The sequence below is a fragment of the Canis lupus genome, chromosome 4 (assembly GCF_048164855.1).
Source record: "Canis lupus baileyi chromosome 4, mCanLup2.hap1, whole genome shotgun sequence".
Taxonomy (NCBI): domain Eukaryota; kingdom Metazoa; phylum Chordata; class Mammalia; order Carnivora; family Canidae; genus Canis; species Canis lupus.
This window is the reverse complement of record NC_132841.1, coordinates 10101069-10120370: the sequence shown is the minus strand read 5'-3', so window position 1 is coordinate 10120370 and position 19302 is coordinate 10101069. Positions and strand designations below refer to the sequence as shown.

Here is a 19302-nt window from a genome sequence, read left to right as displayed (position 1 = left end):
AGCCAAGTCAGGGAACTTAGAACCATCATGTCATTGTAAAGAGCCTGCTGGAACAGGCCTGGAATTGGGCCGTTGGCAGGATCAGTAAGAAATAAGCCTGGGTGGGTAAGGTGGAGCCTGGCTACAGGGGGATTGAAAGTGTTTGTACCTGAGGGGATAGAAGATGGTGAGCCACCCTCAGGACTACCCAGGCAGTAGGAGGCAGAGTGATGGTGGCATTTTGTGTCATGCAAGGGACAGATAAGGGAGCAGCCAGGGACCAGTGCATTTCTCCAGCATGTGGGTAAAGCCTGCACACAGTGGATCTGTCGAGGGGTTGTAGAGAGGGGCTTGAGGCCATCACTAACATATGCTGCATGTTCTAGAGATGGGAATACTAAGGTATGAAGTCAACAACTTTTGTTTTGGAAAAATGCCCAATAGAGGAGAAAGCTAAGACCTCCTGTGACACCGCCAGACTTTGCATATGGGACCAGTGGTAGTCTGCAGGATATTTTTAGCCAGAATATCCCCCTCTTCCCATGAGAGCAGAAGTGGCCAGCAAGTGAGTAGAGCTTAAACCACCTCATGAGACAGCTGGTCTGGCCTACTGGAAGGGTTCCTACCATCTCTCCCTCCAGGTAAATCAAGTCAAGTTGACTCTCCCTCTGGAGCTCTTGTGTTTTGCCATCCTAGCACAGATAAAGATTTTTGTACCATTGGCCCCTAAGTTGGTTGGATGAATGCTGTCTGATGGCTTTGTTTCTATGCAGAGCTGTGAACAAGCAGCCACAAAAAGAACCAGGCTCAGAGGCAGTGTTTCCGCACGGCTCCCATCCCCTGCTACTTGAATGTCCAGCACCTGGGCAGCAGTGTGTTTCTTCTTGCATCACATGCCTGAAGTGGTGAAGGGACCGACCCAGTGTGTCTGCCCAGGGCACTGACACTGCTTTTTGATGATACAGAAGCTGGGGTTGAAATAGAGCTTTATCAGAAGCATGCTCTTTCACCCATAGTCTGTAAACATGCGAGCTTACCCAGCCCAGGAAGAGCACCAATCACCCTGCAGTTTTGGCTGCTATCAATGTGATATTTTATTTACGCAGGGAACTGTCTTCTCTTCTCTTACTGGTTGCTCCTGCCTCCACAAAGATATCTGATGCACATGACTTCTATTTGCACGACACCAAGCCGTTCCATCCATTTCTCTCAAAATGCTGAGCACTCCCTTGAGTTTATTAGGAGGATCTCCAGAAAGAAGATACTCATTGTGAGACTAGGGGATCAGCAAGAGAAGTTCACCTAATTGCATTTCGGCCAGGTGTGAAGAAAATATTTAAAAACTGTAGTTTAGTTTGAGACCGCATGGACCATACTTTCTTCAATGGGAAAGAGATGGTCACTTTGCTCTGCCCTTGGCCCTAGGGCTCCACACTGCCATGGCCAGCCTGAAGACCACACACCGAGTCCATAGGGAATCACCCTGGTCCATCTTGGTTCTGACAGGTGGGCTGTACCACTGAACAGAGTGAAGACTGAATTGGATGGCTCATGTGCAGCAAGGCCAGGTGAATATCGGTCAGCTCCAGGATGGAAATGCAGAGTCTTCCTACCACCTGCAGGCAGGCTGGCTCTGGCCATACTGCGCCTCCTTGTCCCTTCATCCCTTTTTCACCAGGGATTTGGTGGACCTGGTGGACCTGGTAGACCATTATGCCTCTAGGGAACCAGAATCCTGGAGGAGTGCCAGCTTTCTGAAGCCATTGGCCAACCCATGTTTGCCAGTTTGTTCCCAGCTCTGGAGGAGTTGGCCAGCACGCCTTCCATTTCTGCCTTTTGAGCCAGAATGACTACGGAGAGTTTTGGAGGAGTGGGTGGGGAGGTGGAAGTCACAGCCCTTGTGGTGTGTTCTGTCTCCAGGAGCCACGCACTAGGGGCTTCTTCCCTGGCTTCTGGGCCAGTGTCCTAAGCCTCTGCTTATTGGTCAGACCTTCATCTCTTTTCTCCAGGGTGACCATTGTCATGTGAAAGTCCCTCCTCCCTTCCTCCCACTGATGACTTCTGCAGCCCATCTTCCATATCATAGCAAAGGGATATTGTGTTAGTTTCGGGATTATAGTACTGATGGCAGTATTAATGACAGTAATGTTGCTGAATATACAGTGTGCGTCCGGCACTATACCAAGAAATCCTGTGTGGTGACTATCAACTGCTGTTCCCATTCTTTAGACAAGAGCTGAGCCTTAGGGAGGGTGTAGATGTGCCCAAGATCACGGTGTCCACCTAGTACTCAGGAAGAATGCCTTGTGGTGTTCTTGAAGACAGGGCCTGACTGAGCAGTTATCTCTGCAGCTCTACTAGCTGGCAGAGGACCTGGCATATAGTAAGCATTCAAACTTGTTAAAGGAATAAATCGTCTCTGGCAGATGGCTTCAGAAGCTCAGAAACTCTTTCAGCCCTGCTGATGCACAGGTTATCCCAGATCCCTTTTTATATTTACTTAAGGGCGTGTATAATATTTAAACTGGGGGCTGTTGGCTCAGACTGTGTCTGATACTTGGTTTTGCTCCATGTAGCATCCTGTGACTGCCCTTCCATGTCATGCTCCCGTGGTTTTTATGGGCAACAGCCATGGAAAATCACTTCCTGTTTTCTGTCAGCTGTTGTTGAGGATTTCCTGTATTATTTCAGTCCACATCCTTGTCTGTTATCTGTTGCTTTTTGGCAGGTCCCCCTGAGCATAGTGGCCCTAATGGGAATGATTGATGACTCCCCACGACGCTGTGGGACAGTGCCTCTGCAGGTCTCTCCAGATCCGTCCGGGGCTCGCGTGTGTCCCTGCCGTCAAGTGACAGCTCAGTTGGCTGGCTGGTCCAGGACTGCCGGCCGCGGCCTGGGAGCCTCCTTGCCCGAAGGCCCAGGTTAAGTGCCAGGGACCTCGGCTTCCTTGCGGCCTGTGCGGGCCTGTGCGGGCCTGTGCGGGCCTGAGAGGACACGCCCCCTGCACGGCAGGTGCAAGCTCCACCCCCCGGCCTCGGGGGCGGGCGTCCCATTGGCTGAGCCGTCCCACGGCCACGCCCGGCCACGCCCACGCCCGGCCACGCCCACGCCCGGCCACGCCCACGCCCGGCGGCCGCGAGGGGCGGGAGGAGGAGCCAAGAAACGTGGCCGACTTGAGTCCGCCACCTTACGTTTCTGCAGTCCGTGACTTTCGTGACAAATTTAGGATTTTGCACCAGAAATTCAGTCTCTCCTAAGGTAATTATGACTTCTCTTGGGGACTGAAAATGCAGTGCGTTGAAGCGTAGCCGTCGGATCTGGGCTGAATGGAGACGGACTCCATCACGTACGCTTTGCCTTTGGGAGGTTACTTGCATACGTGTCCTCGGGCTCGTGGCCGAAGCTCGTTGCAGCCTAGCTCTCGTTCCTCTTACTCCCTATACTCCTGTGCCTGGGAAGCTCAGAGTTAACATTCAAGTTGACCACAGTATTTTGCTTCCCCATTTCCCCAGTCTCTGTGTCCCATCCCCTCCGTGTTGCTCTTTAAGTCTTTCGTTTTAAGCTTTTGGAAGATGGGGTATAAACCTTTGGTAAGACCCACCAGCAAAATTCCTTAAAAAGGTAAAAATTTCCGGCACTGCCAGTTCATTGGTTTTGCTGGTAAACCTCGGGGTTCTTGTACTGCTGTCCAAGCTTGTGTACACAGGAATGCAAGTGAGTTTGCATGTCCTGCTTGATTTGACTCAGATGAACTTTGCCATTTTTCACGAGCACATGGGCGAGTCAACTTTGTAGTGTGTTTCTTCTGGCACGTGTTACATCTGGTCCACCATGTCCTCGAGGTGTTGGGCGAAGCTTCGGTATCTGAGCTGTATCACAGCTTCTCTGTCTGCTATGTTCGGGTACACTTGCTCAAATACTCTTGGAGGCTAGCATTCTGGATGATGCCACCAAGACTTAGAGAGATGGATAATTTATAAAGTTCTAGGGATGCCTGGCTGGCTCCATTGGTTAAACATCTGCTTCGGCTCAGGTCATGATCCTGGGGTCCTGGGGTGAAGCCCCGCATCGGTCTCCCTGTTCAGCGGGGAGCCTGCTTCTCCCTGTTCCCTCTGCTGCCACTCCCCCTGCGTGTGCACTCTCACGCATGTTCTCTCTCTCAAATAAAATCTTAAAAAAAAAAAAAAAAAGGTTCTAGAACCTGGATTTGCATCTAGTTCTTTCTTGTTTTAAAGCCAATGGGCACATGAATCTTTGGCTTACAGAGAGTAAATTAGCAGGCAAACAGGCTCTTTGGAATGCAGCATTAAAAAAAAAAAAACCACTGTGTCAAAAGAGTGTAAACTTCTCAGACCTAGTATGTACTAGAGGAGAGATACAAGCACCACTTGAAACAAATTCTGTGGAGTTGACTCACCTTGGTGTCCATTTCTGAGTCCCATAGACTCTGTCTGCAGCAGAAAGAAGGCTCATGACTGGTTGTCAGTAACTATGAGGTCTTGGGTAACCCAGGTGATTTTTTGTGCTTAGTTTTCTCTGCTATAAGATAGAGTGCCTCATAACTTAGAAGACTATTGTGTGGGACAAAGGCTCACTTTTTTGGGGAACCTACTGTGTGTCAGAACCTGCTGGCATCATTATCATGATGCATGTTAACTCATTTAATTCTTGCAACATCACCATGGGTGGAAAACACGATTCTTCTTGCTGTGAGCTCCAGAGCAGGAATCTGAATTTGCCTGCAAAGCCCAAGTTCCCTGCAGCAGATCACCTGCTCCCCAACTTTCCCTTTATGATTAAATGAGATAAAGTTTGTGAATAGGAAAAGCAGTCTTTGAAATGAAATATTAATGTAAGATTATAATTTTCTGAAATTGAGTAAGATTAGATAAAGAGGAAGGGTGGGGAGCCCCCAGTTACTGTCTTATAAACTGTGGGCCAGAAACTTAGATGAGCTGGATTTGGTTATTCTAACTATGCAGGTAGGCACTGAGTCATCCAGTCCACCCGAGACCTGCCTGGGTATGATGGATGGATTACAGACCCTGGGCCGGTCAGACCTGGGTGTGACCCTGGATGCGCTGCCTGTTTGTCACATGCCCTCAATTCTCTTTTTGGTGTTCAATTCTCTCGTCTTTGAATGGAGGCATTAATACCGCATCTCCAGAATGCTGTGAGGAATGGCAGAAAGAGCATATATACAGCTACCCCACCACTCCTGGCACCTAGGGACTTCTCTGTAAATGTCTGTTCTGTGGAGGCAGTGCCACTGCCACTGTGACTCCCATTGCCTACATGTTCTACACTAGAGGAACAGGGCCAGTCAAGCTAGAGATGGGTGACCTGGTGGAAGAGAATGGTTTGATTTCTGTGTCTATACTTGCCCGTGAACTCAGTGTTAGTGCCCAGCGTACCCCTTAGTTCAGGTCAGCACCAGCATTGGCCCTAAGTATCCAAGATCAGTTTGGTCTTTTGTCGACCATTCTGGAAGGAACACTCAATAGAGGAAGAGATGCACACAGAGGAGATGGGCCTCTCCATGGGTCTGGCAGTGCTGAATCCTGTCCAGAACAGCAGGGACCCTTCCAGGGCCTGAGGGAAGAGAAGACCTCCCCGACTTCTAGAATAGTGTCTTGTCCTCACACCTTGAAAGGAGAGGCTAGGCTCATGTCCATTTCCAGAAACAGGTCCTGTGCCACCACAGGTTTCCCTGGCTGCTTTGGGCAGCATCCAGACCTTCTGGCCAGATACAAGCCTTCTGCCACAATGCCTTTAATGATGTGAAATAGTGCATAGGTTTGAAGTTCCAACCTAAACGTGTCTGTGCTTAAATTTATTATTCATGAAGGTAATTTAAAAACATGACAGAAAGTTTAAGAAGTAGAGACAAAACTCATTATTCTTCACTCTAACACACCATTTTTATTTTAGTGCGTTTCATTCCAAGCTAACCCATATGGCTACGTAGTTTTATATAGTTGTTTCATTGTGTACATAAAATTTTGTTTCCTGCTTTTTCATTTAACATATTATAAGCGTTTACATATGGCTGTGTGATCCTTATAATTAGAATTTTTAATGGTGGCATAATATTCTTTTGAGGGGCTATAACATAATTTAACCAACCTCTTTTTGGTACTTTTTTTTCGTAAGAAACAATGCTGCAACATTTGTGCATAAGATTTGTTCCTTATTCTAGGTTAGTTCATTAGGATAGATTCACAGTAATGCAATTTCTCAGCTTAAAGGTTATAGGTGTCTTTCTACTTCTTGATGTGTGGTGCCCAGTTGCTTTCCAGTCAGGCTGGACTAATTTACACTCTTTCCTTTTGCTTTTTTTTTATTTATTAAAAGAAAAAAAGATTTTATTCATTTATTTGACAGAGAGAGAGCACAAGCTGGGGGAGTGGCAGAGGGAGAAGCAGGGGGCTCCATGTGGGGGCTTGATCCAGGGACCCTGGAATCATGACCTGAGCCCAAAGGCAGCCGTCAACTGACTGAGCCACCCAGGCGCCCCTCCTTTTGCTTTTTCATAAGATAGTGGGACATTTACAACTCATGTTGTAATACCACATACTGTAATAGTCTGGAGAATGTCCCAGCTGTTGGAGGCACAGAATGGACATGTAAGTAAATGTGCCAGGGGTTGAGGGAGCAAACAGCTTGTCCCTGACCAGGGCTGTCCGTCCTGTCCCATGACAGAACACAAGACGGTGGGAGGCTCCTGTGGCAACCAGCACCCTGCAACATGCCAGCAGACTGTACCCAGCTGGGCGGGGCTTTCTGTGTTGTCGAGTGCAGTGTCCTGCTGCATGCCCCTCACACCAGACAAAGGATGCAAACACTCCACTTGGCTTCTGTGATCTGATGTAAATAACCTCCTAAGAGAAGAGCATGGAGCTTTGGGAAAAACACTGTTTGGAAACAGGCCGGAGTGGAATCTGGGCTCAGGCGGTGCTAGGTCACCCACCTTCCCCCATGTTTACCCATTTATAAAGTGGGCTGATGATGTACGACAGTGTTCTGTTTGCACAAATCATTTGTGAAAAAAGAATTTGTAATTCATAAAATGAAAGCCCAGTGAGAAAAACAGATTTAGGACAACCCATTCTAGGATTTTTCTGTGATGTTCATGTGTTCCCATGGCAGAATGCCTTCCTAGGCATCGACCCCAGATGAAGAGAATGTTAATGAGAATAGATTTTACATTAATAAAGGTCAATGCTGTATAGTTCCCGTTTGCTGTTACTCATTGGTTAGAAACTTCAGAAAACTCCTCCCCACCATCTCACTGAGATGCTCATAGTTTATTTTCCTTCACTGCTCATGACATGCATCTTCCAAGGTGTGGCTCACATGTAGTGTCTCTGGTCCTCTAGCCATGCACACTGATTTTCTAAAAAGACTCGAATTATCATTTATTTTCCAAACACATCCTTCCTCAGCCTTCAGGTTGCACAGCCTTGGTGTTGGCCACAGAGGTGTGCTGGGCTTTGCTGCCTTCCCCTTCTCTCCTAGGGCAGCTTTGGGGGAGCCACCGCCTCTCCCCTCACTTCTCTGCTTCTTTCCTTTTTCTAACATCCGGATCTCTCTGAATTTAATTGGCCCCAAAGAAAAGAGAGTCGAAATCTAGAGAGTCTTCCCTTTGAGGCGTGCGGGTCAGGTACTGTAAGGGGAACCTCGGGTTTGGGGCAGAATGGCTGTATCAGCCTCACCGGACAGTCTGGAGGAGGAAATGAGACAAGACCAGCTGAGGCTTTAATAAGAGATCGTCCCTCCTGGTCAGCTGCACCTGGGCTTTGCTGCCAGGGATTTCTGACTCTAATGACCTGTGATTCCAAAAGGGGGAGGGGGCATAATTCCATGTTTTCCATTTAATTTCTAATCCTGGGTCCCCTTGGAACCCTTAGCATATCATTCTAGGACTTACTTTCTCCTGCAGATGCTCTTCCAAACAGATCTGTTGTTCCTGGAGGATCATTCCCTTATTATATCTGACTCAAGTGGTTACAGAGCTGAGCAAGGGGAGGACAAACCCCCCCCCCCCCTCCAGCAGGTTGGATTTAATCAGCAAATGGGCAAGTTGGTGGCACCTACTGATGGCAGGGGAGCATTGCAGCACAGGTCTATGAGACCTGATATATCCGTGAGCTGAAGCAAAGTGGGGAAGCAGCTCTACCGGGGTGTTGACACAGAAGTCAGGGTGCTGCCAGACTTGGAGGAATCCTGGTGGCAGTGGGGGGTGGGGGAGGGTGGGACAGCGTGGGTGTGCATGTAGAGAGGCTGGTGAGGGTAGGTTGTGGCTCTTGGTCCTCAAGGCTGAGGAGGGTGCCGCCTGGCTACTCCTCCTGCTGGCTGCTGCACACCGTGCCATGCCCACTGCCTGCCTAACCTTTCTCTTCCCACTTTTATTTCATCTACTGGGAATTATGTTTTTTAAATTTTAATATACAATTGATCTTCGCAAAAGTCATGGGGGAAATAATTTTATTTTTAAGATTTTATTTATTAGAGAGTGAGAACGTATGTACGAGCAGCCAGAGGGGTAGAGAGAGAGAGGGAGAGAGAGAGAGAGAACTTCAAGCAGATTCCCTGCCGAGTGCAGACCCCGATGCGGGGCTTGATCCCATGACCCTGAGATCATGACCTCAGCCAAAATCAAGAGTCAGACGCTTAACCAACTGAGTCACCCAGGCAGCCCAGTAATTTTCTAGAATACATTTTTTTTGGGGGGGGGGGTAAAAAAAGACATTTTCTTGTCAAGGTTGCTGCTATTCATCATTTCCCTAAAGAGAATCTGCTTCAGCTAATGTTGAAGATTCCAGAACAAGAAGTAGAGTAGCCGTTAAGAAGGGGCTTTGTCCAAGAGCCCCCTCCCCCAAATAGGAGAAGCTGTTTCTCTGTTTATAGGAAGAAAGAGGTAGAATCAGATCAAGTGATAGAAAATGAGACCATAAACAGCTCCTTAAAATAGCAGGTGCTTAGCTGACTTGTGGGCTCTCATTCTGCCATCCTGTGCCTCTGTATTAAAAGGCCTGCTGCTCTTGCCTTCAGGAATGTTTATGATCTGGCCCAAGAGTCGTCTTGCTTCATAAACTCTTATTTAGAAGCAGGAATAAGGAAAAGCTGCATGTTAATAGCCTGCCTTGTGCTCCCTCTGCTCTGGGCTTCCTACTGCTTTGGTCATCTACTGTGAACATGGGAGTTGAGGATGGATTGATTGCTCTTGAAAAGAGAATTGTGGTGTGAAATGGATTACTCCTGGGCTCTGTGTCTCATTGCAAAAATTGGCTTTAAAATCAGCATTTATCAAGAGATTCACACCTTAGCTCCCTGCAGGGAAAGGGAGTGGAATTAAAATTGCTATTAAAAATTGACAGACACCCTAGAAATACAGTTGACAGATGTTGGACCAGGAGTGTTTAATGTAATTATTTTCCCTTTATGTAAATAAGATTTATGCACACATTTAGTTTAAAAAATTTTAAGCTGTTTTTTAGAGTAGTCTTAGATTTGCAGAAAAAAACGAGAACACAAGTACAGAGATTCTCATATACTCCGTACCCAGTTTCCCCTCTTATGACCATCTCAAATTAGGATGGTATGAATGTTATAATTTTTTTTTAAGATTTATTTATTTTTTTTTATATTTTATTTATTTATTCATAGAGACACAGCTAGAGAGAGAGGCAGAGACACAGGCAGAGGGAGGAGCGGGCTCCATGCAGGGAGTCCGATGTGGGACTCGATCCAGGGTCCCCAGGATCACGCCCTGAGCTGCAGGCGGCGCTAAACCGCTGCGCCACCGGGGCTGCCCGATTTATTTATTTATTTATGATAGACACACTGAGAGAGAGAGAGAGAGAGGCAGAGACAGAGGCAGAGGGAGAAGCAGGCTCCATGCCAGGAGCCCGATGCGGGTCTCGATCCCGGGACTCCAGGATCGCGCCCTGGGCCAAAGGCAGGCGCCAAACCGCTGAGCCACCCAGGGATCCCCCCAAATGTTATAATTAAAGAACCAATACTGATACATTTTTATGAGCTGAAGTCCCTACTTTATTCAGATTTCTTGAGTTTTCCCCTAATGTTCTTTTTCTTTTCTATGATCTGTCCAGATCCAACATTACATTAACTTGTCAGATATTTTTGGGCTGCGCTGTGACAGTCTTCAGCCTTCCTTATTTTTGATGACCTTGATAGTTTTTAGGCATCCTGGTCAAGCATTTGATAAAAATATATCCCACATTTGGGGTTTATCTAATGTTTTCATCATGGTGAGACAGGGGTTTAGGATTTGGGGAGGGGAGACCACAGAGGTAACATATGTATACATGTTAACAAGTCAGTGAATGAGCTAATGATGGGGGCGGGGAGGGATGTTCAGTAACCCTAGTGTGAGGACAAAGAGAGGAAGACCGGTCCCTCAGATTAGAAGAAGGCAAGTTTGATGTTCTCAGTAATGGGACTTAATGTCTAACGCGTTACAGTCCATTGGAGCCCTGTCACATTTTTATGGGATAGGATAGAGGGGTTTTTAAATTTCTGTGTTGCATATTGGAAACCCAAGGCCCTGAATTGCCCAGGGTGTTAGAGATAGACCAGGATCACCTTGCCATTCCCAAAGCACATCCCAAACCTCTCCTAATTGCATCTTAGGCTCTAGAGTTTCTGGATTTGAACAGGCGGGGGTCACTGATGACATTTCATCTATATGTGGCCACCAGGTTGTGAACAGGAAGATTTTGACCGAATTAAGGTAGTTGACTGGCTGTGCGGGATAATGCACCTGGCCCCCTGCACGTTAGAAAAGTTAAATAACGGAGGATAAAAAGCGGTGTTCTTCTAACTCATGCCTTTAGTACGATTGATCGTTACAGCTCCCAAATAACGAGCAGCCCCATGGTATTTCTCACCAGCCCACGTTTCTCTAAGACTACACTGTAAGATAAACAAAGCAGTGACCTTTATCATAATATATTTTTTTATTTGCGAGCAAGTGATTATGTATGAAGTAGCCTGTGACTTGAATCCACAGTAGAAATTTGCCCCTTCCATTTTAGCAGCATTGAGTTTCATGAACTCAGTTGGAGAAATGAATGCGAACAACTTTAAGTGCATTAGTGAAGCCAGTGGTTCTCAAGCCTGACTGTGCGTTAGAGCTGCCGGGGGAGCTTCTAGAAAACACCCAAGCTGAGACACGGACCAGGCCTTGGGGCAAGGACCTGGCCTTTCTGTCTTGTTTCTTCCCTCACCACTCTACCCAGCTCCTGATTCTTAAACCCTTCCTATGTTAGGATACTTACCTGAATAAAAGTTTTGGAAACTGTTGGGAAGTTGCCGTTGGAAGCTCACCCTGAGCTCTTCCTACTCTTCTAGCTTGTTTGACTCGCTCTCCTAAAGTGATGAAACCTGGCATTAGGGGTTCTCACTGGTACCCACGCACAAAATGCATGTTCAGAAATGGTTGAATAACTGAGCCAGTGTGGTTCTGGTCTCTACAGTATATTATGTCCCCTTTCTATCCTGAGAATCAGGGAGGAGCACACTCTTCCTCTTAAATTACTGCTTTCAGTGGGAACTGTTATTTAGAAGCAGAAATCTTTTTCCCACCAATTATTTTCATGTCTTATTGCTTTTATTTGAAAAAACATTACTATCTGTGTTGATATACAGTGTCACAGAAACCATCTCTTTTATAAATGCAGAGGTCATTGTTTGCAGGGTACAGGTTTCTGGTCTTAACTGAAATTTGATCATGGTTCAGAGTGACCTGACTCCTAGCCTAGCTAAGGAGGCTTCCCCTGAGTATTCTGATATTCTTTTCTTAGGCTGTTTCCCCAGTGAGTTAAAATTACATTTGCCACTTTATTAATGGGTCATACCTTATTTGGAAACTAAAATTTTGATAGTGATACCTTATATCAGCAGATTTTTTCCATCCTCTCATAAGAAGACCCAGGAATACTCTTTTGCACTGATGTGGTGGGATATCCACCCTGAAGAATTAGAAATAATAAATAGTCCTTCCGTTCCTCTATGGATCACTTTATAGTGAGAATGCTGGAGTATGGGAAGTCTTGGTCTTTAGCAGGAAACTAAGTCTACTCTTTAAAAAATTTGCTTTCAAGTAACTAGTTAGTTTTCAGTATCAGTGGGCTGTGGAAATATAAATGATCATATCTTTTTAACAGGTCTAGCAACCTGGCTTTCTTTTTTACCTCCCAGAACTCAAATGTTGCTGTTAGAGATTGGTTGTGGTAGCGGTGATCACTGAACAGTCATTAAATAACAGTGGAAAGTAGACAGTTGATGAAGAAAAAAATCAAGTAGTCATTCAGATGATATTTTTGGTTACTTAATCGTCTCTGAGCATATGGTCTAGCCGGCTGAAATAATTTAACAGTGACAAAATATATTTCAGTAACGGGAGATTAAAAACAACCTATTTATTTTCCTTTTTCCTTCCACAGTGATATATTTATCTCTGTTAACAAATACAATGTTAGCCACTTAAAATTTATGAAGACAGCCTTTGCTGAGTCTACAATATACCCCAACCTTTATCATCCAGTTTTACGTGTGTAAGCATGTTTGCTTCGGTGGTTCATGATTCAAACGTGTTACCATAAGTGGTGTTAGTCTTTATATTGGACTGTGGACAAGAGAATGTGAGATGAAATGACATTTTTACTGTGCAGACTTGACCCTTTCGTGACTCATCTCTTGGACTCCCATCATCTCATGGCTCCCATGTGTGGATAACTGACTGTCTGGGTCACAGCAGTGTTCTGTCTCCCTTTGGAATATTCTGTCCTCAGCTCTGCCATTCTCCGTCTTAGGCATTGACACACAGAGTGGTTTTAGAGTATGCTCACCAATTTTTTGGCAGTCCTCTTCTCAAAATGTGGGATCTACTTCCCCTCCCCTTGAGTGTGAGCTGGACATAGTGATGTGCTCCCGGTCAACAGAATGTGCTGATGTGACAGGATATGGTTTCTAAGATTAAGTTGTAAAAGGAGCCCTGGTGTCTGCCCCTCTCCCTTTCTCCCCCAACTTTGCTCTCCTCTCTGATCTCTTACTACGGGGAAGGCCAGCTGCTGTGTTGTGAGGGCACACCAGCAGCCTGTGAGTGACCAATCTTGGGAGCAGCCCAGTCGGACCCTGATATGGTGGCAGCCTGGGCTGACATCTTAACTGCAGCCTCATGAGGGACCATGAGCCACCCGGATTCCTGACTCGCAGAAGCAGAGTGTGAGATAAAAAATGTTTCTTGTTTCAAGCTCCTCAGTTTTGAGGGAACTTGTTTTGCAGTGGTTAATAACATAAGTCACTTAGCCCTTCTGGATCGCTTTCTCATCTGGGACAAGAAACAGGGATGAAATAGGGCCCTGAATAAGCTGATGACAATCTATTCCTATGTAAAAGGCTGCTCTCAAAAACCAGCTGACCCTCTCTGCATCTCTCCCCCAACCCCCCACTGGCCTTTCTGCCTCCACACCTCTTAGCCACTGTCGGCTGTTTCTGGCAAAAGTCAAGTCCACTTGTTACTTACTTCTTCTTATTTTGAAATGGAGGCAAAGCATATTGGGAATATGGGTAATACTCTTTTAATAAGTAAAGCTATATTTACACTAAATTAATTTTCATAACTACTCAATAAACCAACCTACTGGATTTTACTATTTCTGAAAATAATGTCATTTTATTAAAACTCATTGTTCTTTTATCTTCTTGGAAATAGGATGAATTTTGGCTTTTGTACTCTCTAATTACGGTAGATAAATAGATATCACTCAGTCATTTGTTTCCATCTGATTTCACTCCCGGCCTGATTTAATTCCATTTGTGCTTCAGGTAATAGACTGCTTCCGTTGTACACATTTGTAAGAACAATGTGGGCAAAGTGCATATCTCGAGCTTCTAAAGACTCTATGAAAACTCAACCAATTCAAATACGAATAATAACAGCTGTGAGCTCAGGTCAGTTAGTAAGTAGGAGGACAGGAAATTGAGTTTGCATTATCTGACTCAAATGTTTAACAGGGATGAGACCATCTCATGCCGTAGGTGAGGCTCTCCAGGGCTTTCCTGCAGTGTGGTCAAAATGATAAAGTCCAGGGGCGCGGGGAACAGCACACCCCCTGCTCCACGATGGGTGATGGGTGTTGGCAGACCTCTGTTTAAACTTCCCTGACACAATCCAGTGTTGGGCCAGAAGCACTGAGCCCTCCCTGGTCTACATTTGCCAGCAGCATTGGCCCTCAGTGGGTTACTCATTATGCATTTGGTGTCAGCAGCCCTCCTCAGAGGGTGGGAGAGACAATGCAAGGATGGGGCTGCAGCCCAGGAATAAAAGCAGGCTTACCAGATCCTGGGCTTTGAATTCTCTGCAACTTCTGACCCAGCATCAAACCTCATCATGACTCCTCTAATCTCAGCAGTTTATCCTTGTCACTAAAAAGAGGACCTGTCTGTCACCGCATCGTTTTCTCTCAACTGGGAGAAAACAGATCAGTTGGTAGCGCATCCCGGCTGTCAGTGGGTCCTGGGCACCAGAGGCTTCTCCATCTATTTACATTCTGCACGTTTCCCGTTTGAAAGGAGCCTCCACGGGCGTAAATAAGCCTCGTAATGTATGTAGATGTATGGCAGGGGGTTGTTGTAATGAAAAGCTTCCACTGCAAAGTGGGCGAAGCCAGTCAAATCAATCTGAGTAAGTAGTGTGAGAGCTTTTTTCAACTCTGTTTATTATTATGCATCTGACGTGCGACCAGCAGCATACTTGGTGCCACGGGGATACGCCAGAGATGTGACAAAGCCCTTCTGCCCTCAAAGGTATGCCCTGCCCTGAAGTGCTTTCAGATACCAAGCATATGGAAGATAGGTAGAAAGGATAAAAAAGTGCTGGGTGTATCTGGTCCCCAGGAATGCTTGGGCAAGCAGGGACCATGGGACTGGTCCCAGGGCCCTTTCAGCCCAGGGCCCCCCATGGGGAGAGAGAGGCTGGTGACTTCCTCAGACTCCTGTGCTAGAACCCGAGGCTCCAGCTCCCGGGCCGAGACTCTTCCCAACATGCCCCTCAAGTATTGGTATCTCCCACTGGCCCAGGACCCATTCTCACTCAGCTCCTGCCCTCCCAGGGTGCTCTCACATGCTCATCCTGCCTTTCCAGAACTCCAGCCACATGTCTCCCATGTTTGCCAGCCACCTCCTCTCGGTATCTCGCAGTAACCCCAACATTTCCCAAACAGAGCTGTCTTTATTTCCCAGCACCATTCATTACCGCACCCACACAGCGTCGTCGTATTCCTTAGTGGTGAATGCCCCGCCTGTCTGAAATGTCCAGGTTGGAAGCCTCCATCTCTGATCCTTTCCTTTCTTCCTTGCTCCTCTCTTCCAGCCATCACCCCATGGCTGTGCCGACCTCCTCTCTGCATCTCCAAGACCCGGACGTGAGCCAGCTCACCACCATCCCTTGCTGCATTGCCCTCATGGCCCCCTGGCCTCTCCTCTATCCCCTCCCTCTGCTGCCTACACTACAGCCAGAGTGATGTTTCTGGAACACAAGTCTCAAGTCTCTGTATCTTGCCACTTCCACATCTTCTTGTTTCCTGTCTTTCATGGTGTTCTCTCCACCACAACCCTCCTCTCCCTCATGCCCATCATTTCTCCTTGCCAGGTTAATTCTTGACCCCCTCAGATCTCTACTAAGCTGTCAATTCTCATACATAGGCTTCTTGGAGCCTTCCTGGCACTGCTGCCAGTGTGCCCTGCCCCCACAGTCTTCAAGGTGTGCCAGTATTCAGTGGCGCGGTGCCATCATTGTTGGATGCTTGTCTGCACCCCAGCGGACACACTCAGCCGAGGTGAAGCTGCCAGGTCCCCACCATGTCTCTGGGGACTTTCTTCCACCCAGCGAAGGCCACAGGTCAGGGTTTCAGGAAGAGAGTAGAACATGACAGGTGTCTGGAAGGGTGAGCTGTTGACAGGTGGTGGGTCGTTCATGGGCACTGGCTGTCTCAGGCAGCAAATCCAATCAATGATCGTGAACGATCAAGAATTTATGGTGCTCAGACATACTCTGAGATGAATAGTTAATACCTTGTTTTGCTTTACTGTGTCTATCTTGCTGGTAGAAGGGGAAGCTCTCTTATCTAAGGGCAGTGCATAGAATGATGGAGACCGTGGAGTCAATACTAAACCCCCTGGGGTTCGATTGTAGCCTCGTTGTGACCTTTGTGCTACTTTAGCTTTCAGTGCCTCAACTTCCTCATCTGTAAAATGGGGCTAGTTAGAGTACTGTAAGGAAGATCAGTGTGTGCACAGTGTTTAGAGGGGAGCTTGGCATCTCCTGAACGCTCCCTATTAGTAGCTTAGGCAGTTCCTCCTTTTCCTCCTCCTGCTCCTCATTTTCCTCTAGGAGAAGGTAGTTACCATGGTAATTTGCAGTTCTTGACTTGGGAGTCCAGAATAAGAGAGTCCTTCGTGAATGACCTCCTAGAAACGTATCCTTGGATTTTTATGATTTTGTGATAATTGGGCTTTTGTAACTTGGTTTAGCCTGAGTCCTGATTTAGGAAAAGCCACCTTTAAGCTTCTTACTTTTTTCTTTGACCTGTGTGGGCAAATTGCTTAGGCTTGCTGGTCTTCCACGTCCCCATTGTGAAATAGGAATTATAAACTGCCAGGGTGGCTGTTGCAGGGATGGGAGGTATCTGTGTGCAACACGTGGCACATGGTAGGTGTTCATAAACGGCACTTAGCTTTATTTCACCTGCTTGGGACTTTGTCATTCAGCACACTCTCATCTCCCACTTTAGTTTTGTGGTGGGCTTCGTGGACTGGGGTGGGGAGCAGGGTTAAGGAATGTTGCCTGTGGACTACTCAGTCTTGCCTGTGGGAAGAAAGAGGCATTTATTTTCTGAGAAAACATGGACGGTTGGCCTACTTCAGTGTTGATTTTGTCAACAGTACAGCGAATGCCGTGGTTCTTACACATAGAAAGTAAGGCTCCGGCCCCACCAGCAACTTTCACTTTTGATTTTATTCAAGTACAAGGTTAAATGGTTTGATCCGTTAACCAGTATAATGCCTGTGGAGAAAAAAGTTATTAGCCACAAAATGCTACAAGCAAGCTGCAAAATAAAAATTAATAATGCTTAATTAAAAGCCTGCACAGCATGACTCTGGTTACTTTATTACTTACCGAATTAGTATTCACACGTTTCCATATATTGTAAAGGCAGTAGTAGGTTAGTCTCTCCCTCTCATACTTTTGCCAAACTTGCTGTGAAATCATTGCCAATAGTAAACCGGAAGTTTATTTTTAACCAAATAATCTCAAAAGCCAAATTATAAATACCTTTGGAAATTTTTTTTTTTTGCAGCAAAAAATACTTGAATGGGGATACAGATGCATTTTAATACATTTGTTAAAATGCAGGATAAAAATCTTCAAAAGTCCCAGGACTTGGGGCGCTTGGAGGACTGAGGCCATTATCACAGCTGGGTGGGACAAAGACCTCCAAGGTGCCAGAGGGTTCCTCACCAGACTACTGTTTCTGCAGTGGGGTCATCCTCCTGGGTGCCTCGACCTGTCATTTCCATGTTGACCCTGCTGGTTTAAACCTAACTGTATCACTGAAGAAGCAGCTGAAGGAAAAGGTGGCCTCAAGAGGGAGGAAGCTTAGGCATGATTGCTCTTTAATTACCATACCGTTTGAGTAAAAATGCAGATTATTGGCAAAGCAAGTCACATTTGGGAAAAATGTATGATTTGGCCCAGCCCCCGAGGGTTGCCCTCCTTGCAGATCTCACTTTACATGTTGAAGAGCCAAAATGTCTCCAGTGGACAGCTTTTGCACAGCGCACAGCCCACGCTGGTCTGGAGGAATGCTAGCTGGACAGACCTGCGCGGAACTGGTCGGGTCTCCCTGAGGAAGGGCTTAATGCTGCTGCGGATCATCCCGGCAGCATCTGCTCAGGAGAATGGCCAGTCGGCAATGCTTGGCTCACACAAGTCTGTGTAGGAAAATGACTAGCCATGGGACATTTCTGATCTGGGTTATATACAGAAGCCTTTCTTATTTGATTCGCAGAAATCAGATTCCAAGTGGTTGAAAAATATATTTAGCTCTGTGGTCATGGAGATGTTTTTTAGTTTGATTTAATGTTGATGGATTAAATTGTTTGTGCAGATGAGCTGAATAAATTCTGCCAGAACTTATATCTTATTCTGGTTTCACATTAAACCCTTAATTTACAGCTCTGTTCCATTGGCAGTGTTATTAGAGTTAGCCCTAGGAAAAGCTTGGCTGGTCCTTCCTCCTCTGTCCACTGTTATTCAGCGGAATTAAATCATTTAGCAACCTCAAGGGAGGGCTCCAAGGGGCCCGGAGGGAGAATGGGGTCCTAGGGTGTCCTTAAACTATCTAAGATGTCTGGAGAGCTACCCTGATTTTAATGGCTTTAATTTAACCCCTACTGAGTTATTTAATCTACTTTCCCCCATCTCCCTTCCCTACCTTCGCGGATCCACAGAGACCTGGGATTTGCCTCGAGTATTTCCTTCCCATAGATACACAATGCAAATATAAAATGAAGAGGGACGTGGAAATCCTTCACTGGAAAAAGTCACTCCCATACTTTTCTCCCCTCAAATCTCCACCCTTTGAGAACTTCTAGGATGCAGTCCTGGAGATGAGAATTCTCTCTCCCTCATCCTTTGCATCCCCGGGGTCCACTGGCATCCTAACACTTACTGTTTATTGAACTGGTGAACGCAGGTGTGCTTGAAAAACTGATCAACTCATTTGGTGTCTTTGTTCCCCGTAGGAGGACTGGAATGAAATTGACCCAATTAAAAAGAAAGACCTTCATCACAGCAACGGGGATGAGAAAGCACAAAGCATGGAGACCCTCCCTCCAGGTACCACAGCAGCCCCTGGGGACCCATCCAGCCTTGGGCTGGTGGCTGGTGGCTAGTGGCTGGGAAGTCCTCTTGCTCAGAAACTGTAGAGCTGAATGTGACCTGTAGAGCCTGTGGAGCCTGCGGGGTAGAACATGGATTTCATAGGGCTGCTGGAGACACCGCTCTATGGCAATGTGTTGTGGTCTTCCTTCAAGCCCATTAGTGGGTGGTGAAATAAGTGTACTAGGAAATGCCCAAAATTTGTTGAAAGAAAAAAAAAATAGAATAAAATAGAAAATACAGGATAGTATATCGATTCACAAATTTTTTTAAAAGGCTGTTTTTTAGAGTGATTCTAGGTTCATAGCAAAATTGTGCGTAAAGTACAGAGATTCCTATATACTTCCTGCCCC

At 46.4% G+C, this 19302-nt stretch overlaps 1 protein-coding gene across 3 annotated transcripts in view; it reads left to right on the top strand.

Moving 5' to 3' along the window:
- GALNT2 (polypeptide N-acetylgalactosaminyltransferase 2) overlaps window positions 1-19302 on the top strand; it is a 189184-nt gene that overhangs the window by 81261 nt on the left and 88621 nt on the right. For 2 of the 3 annotated variants that reach the window (XM_072823113.1, XM_072823114.1), the window contains exon 2: window positions 18814-18907. In XM_072823113.1, the coding sequence (XP_072679214.1) occupies window positions 18814-18907 (94 nt within the window). Of the gene's footprint in view, window positions 1-3218; window positions 3238-18813; window positions 18908-19302 lie in introns of those variants that run through there. The other variant, XM_072823115.1, reaches the window with a different exon arrangement.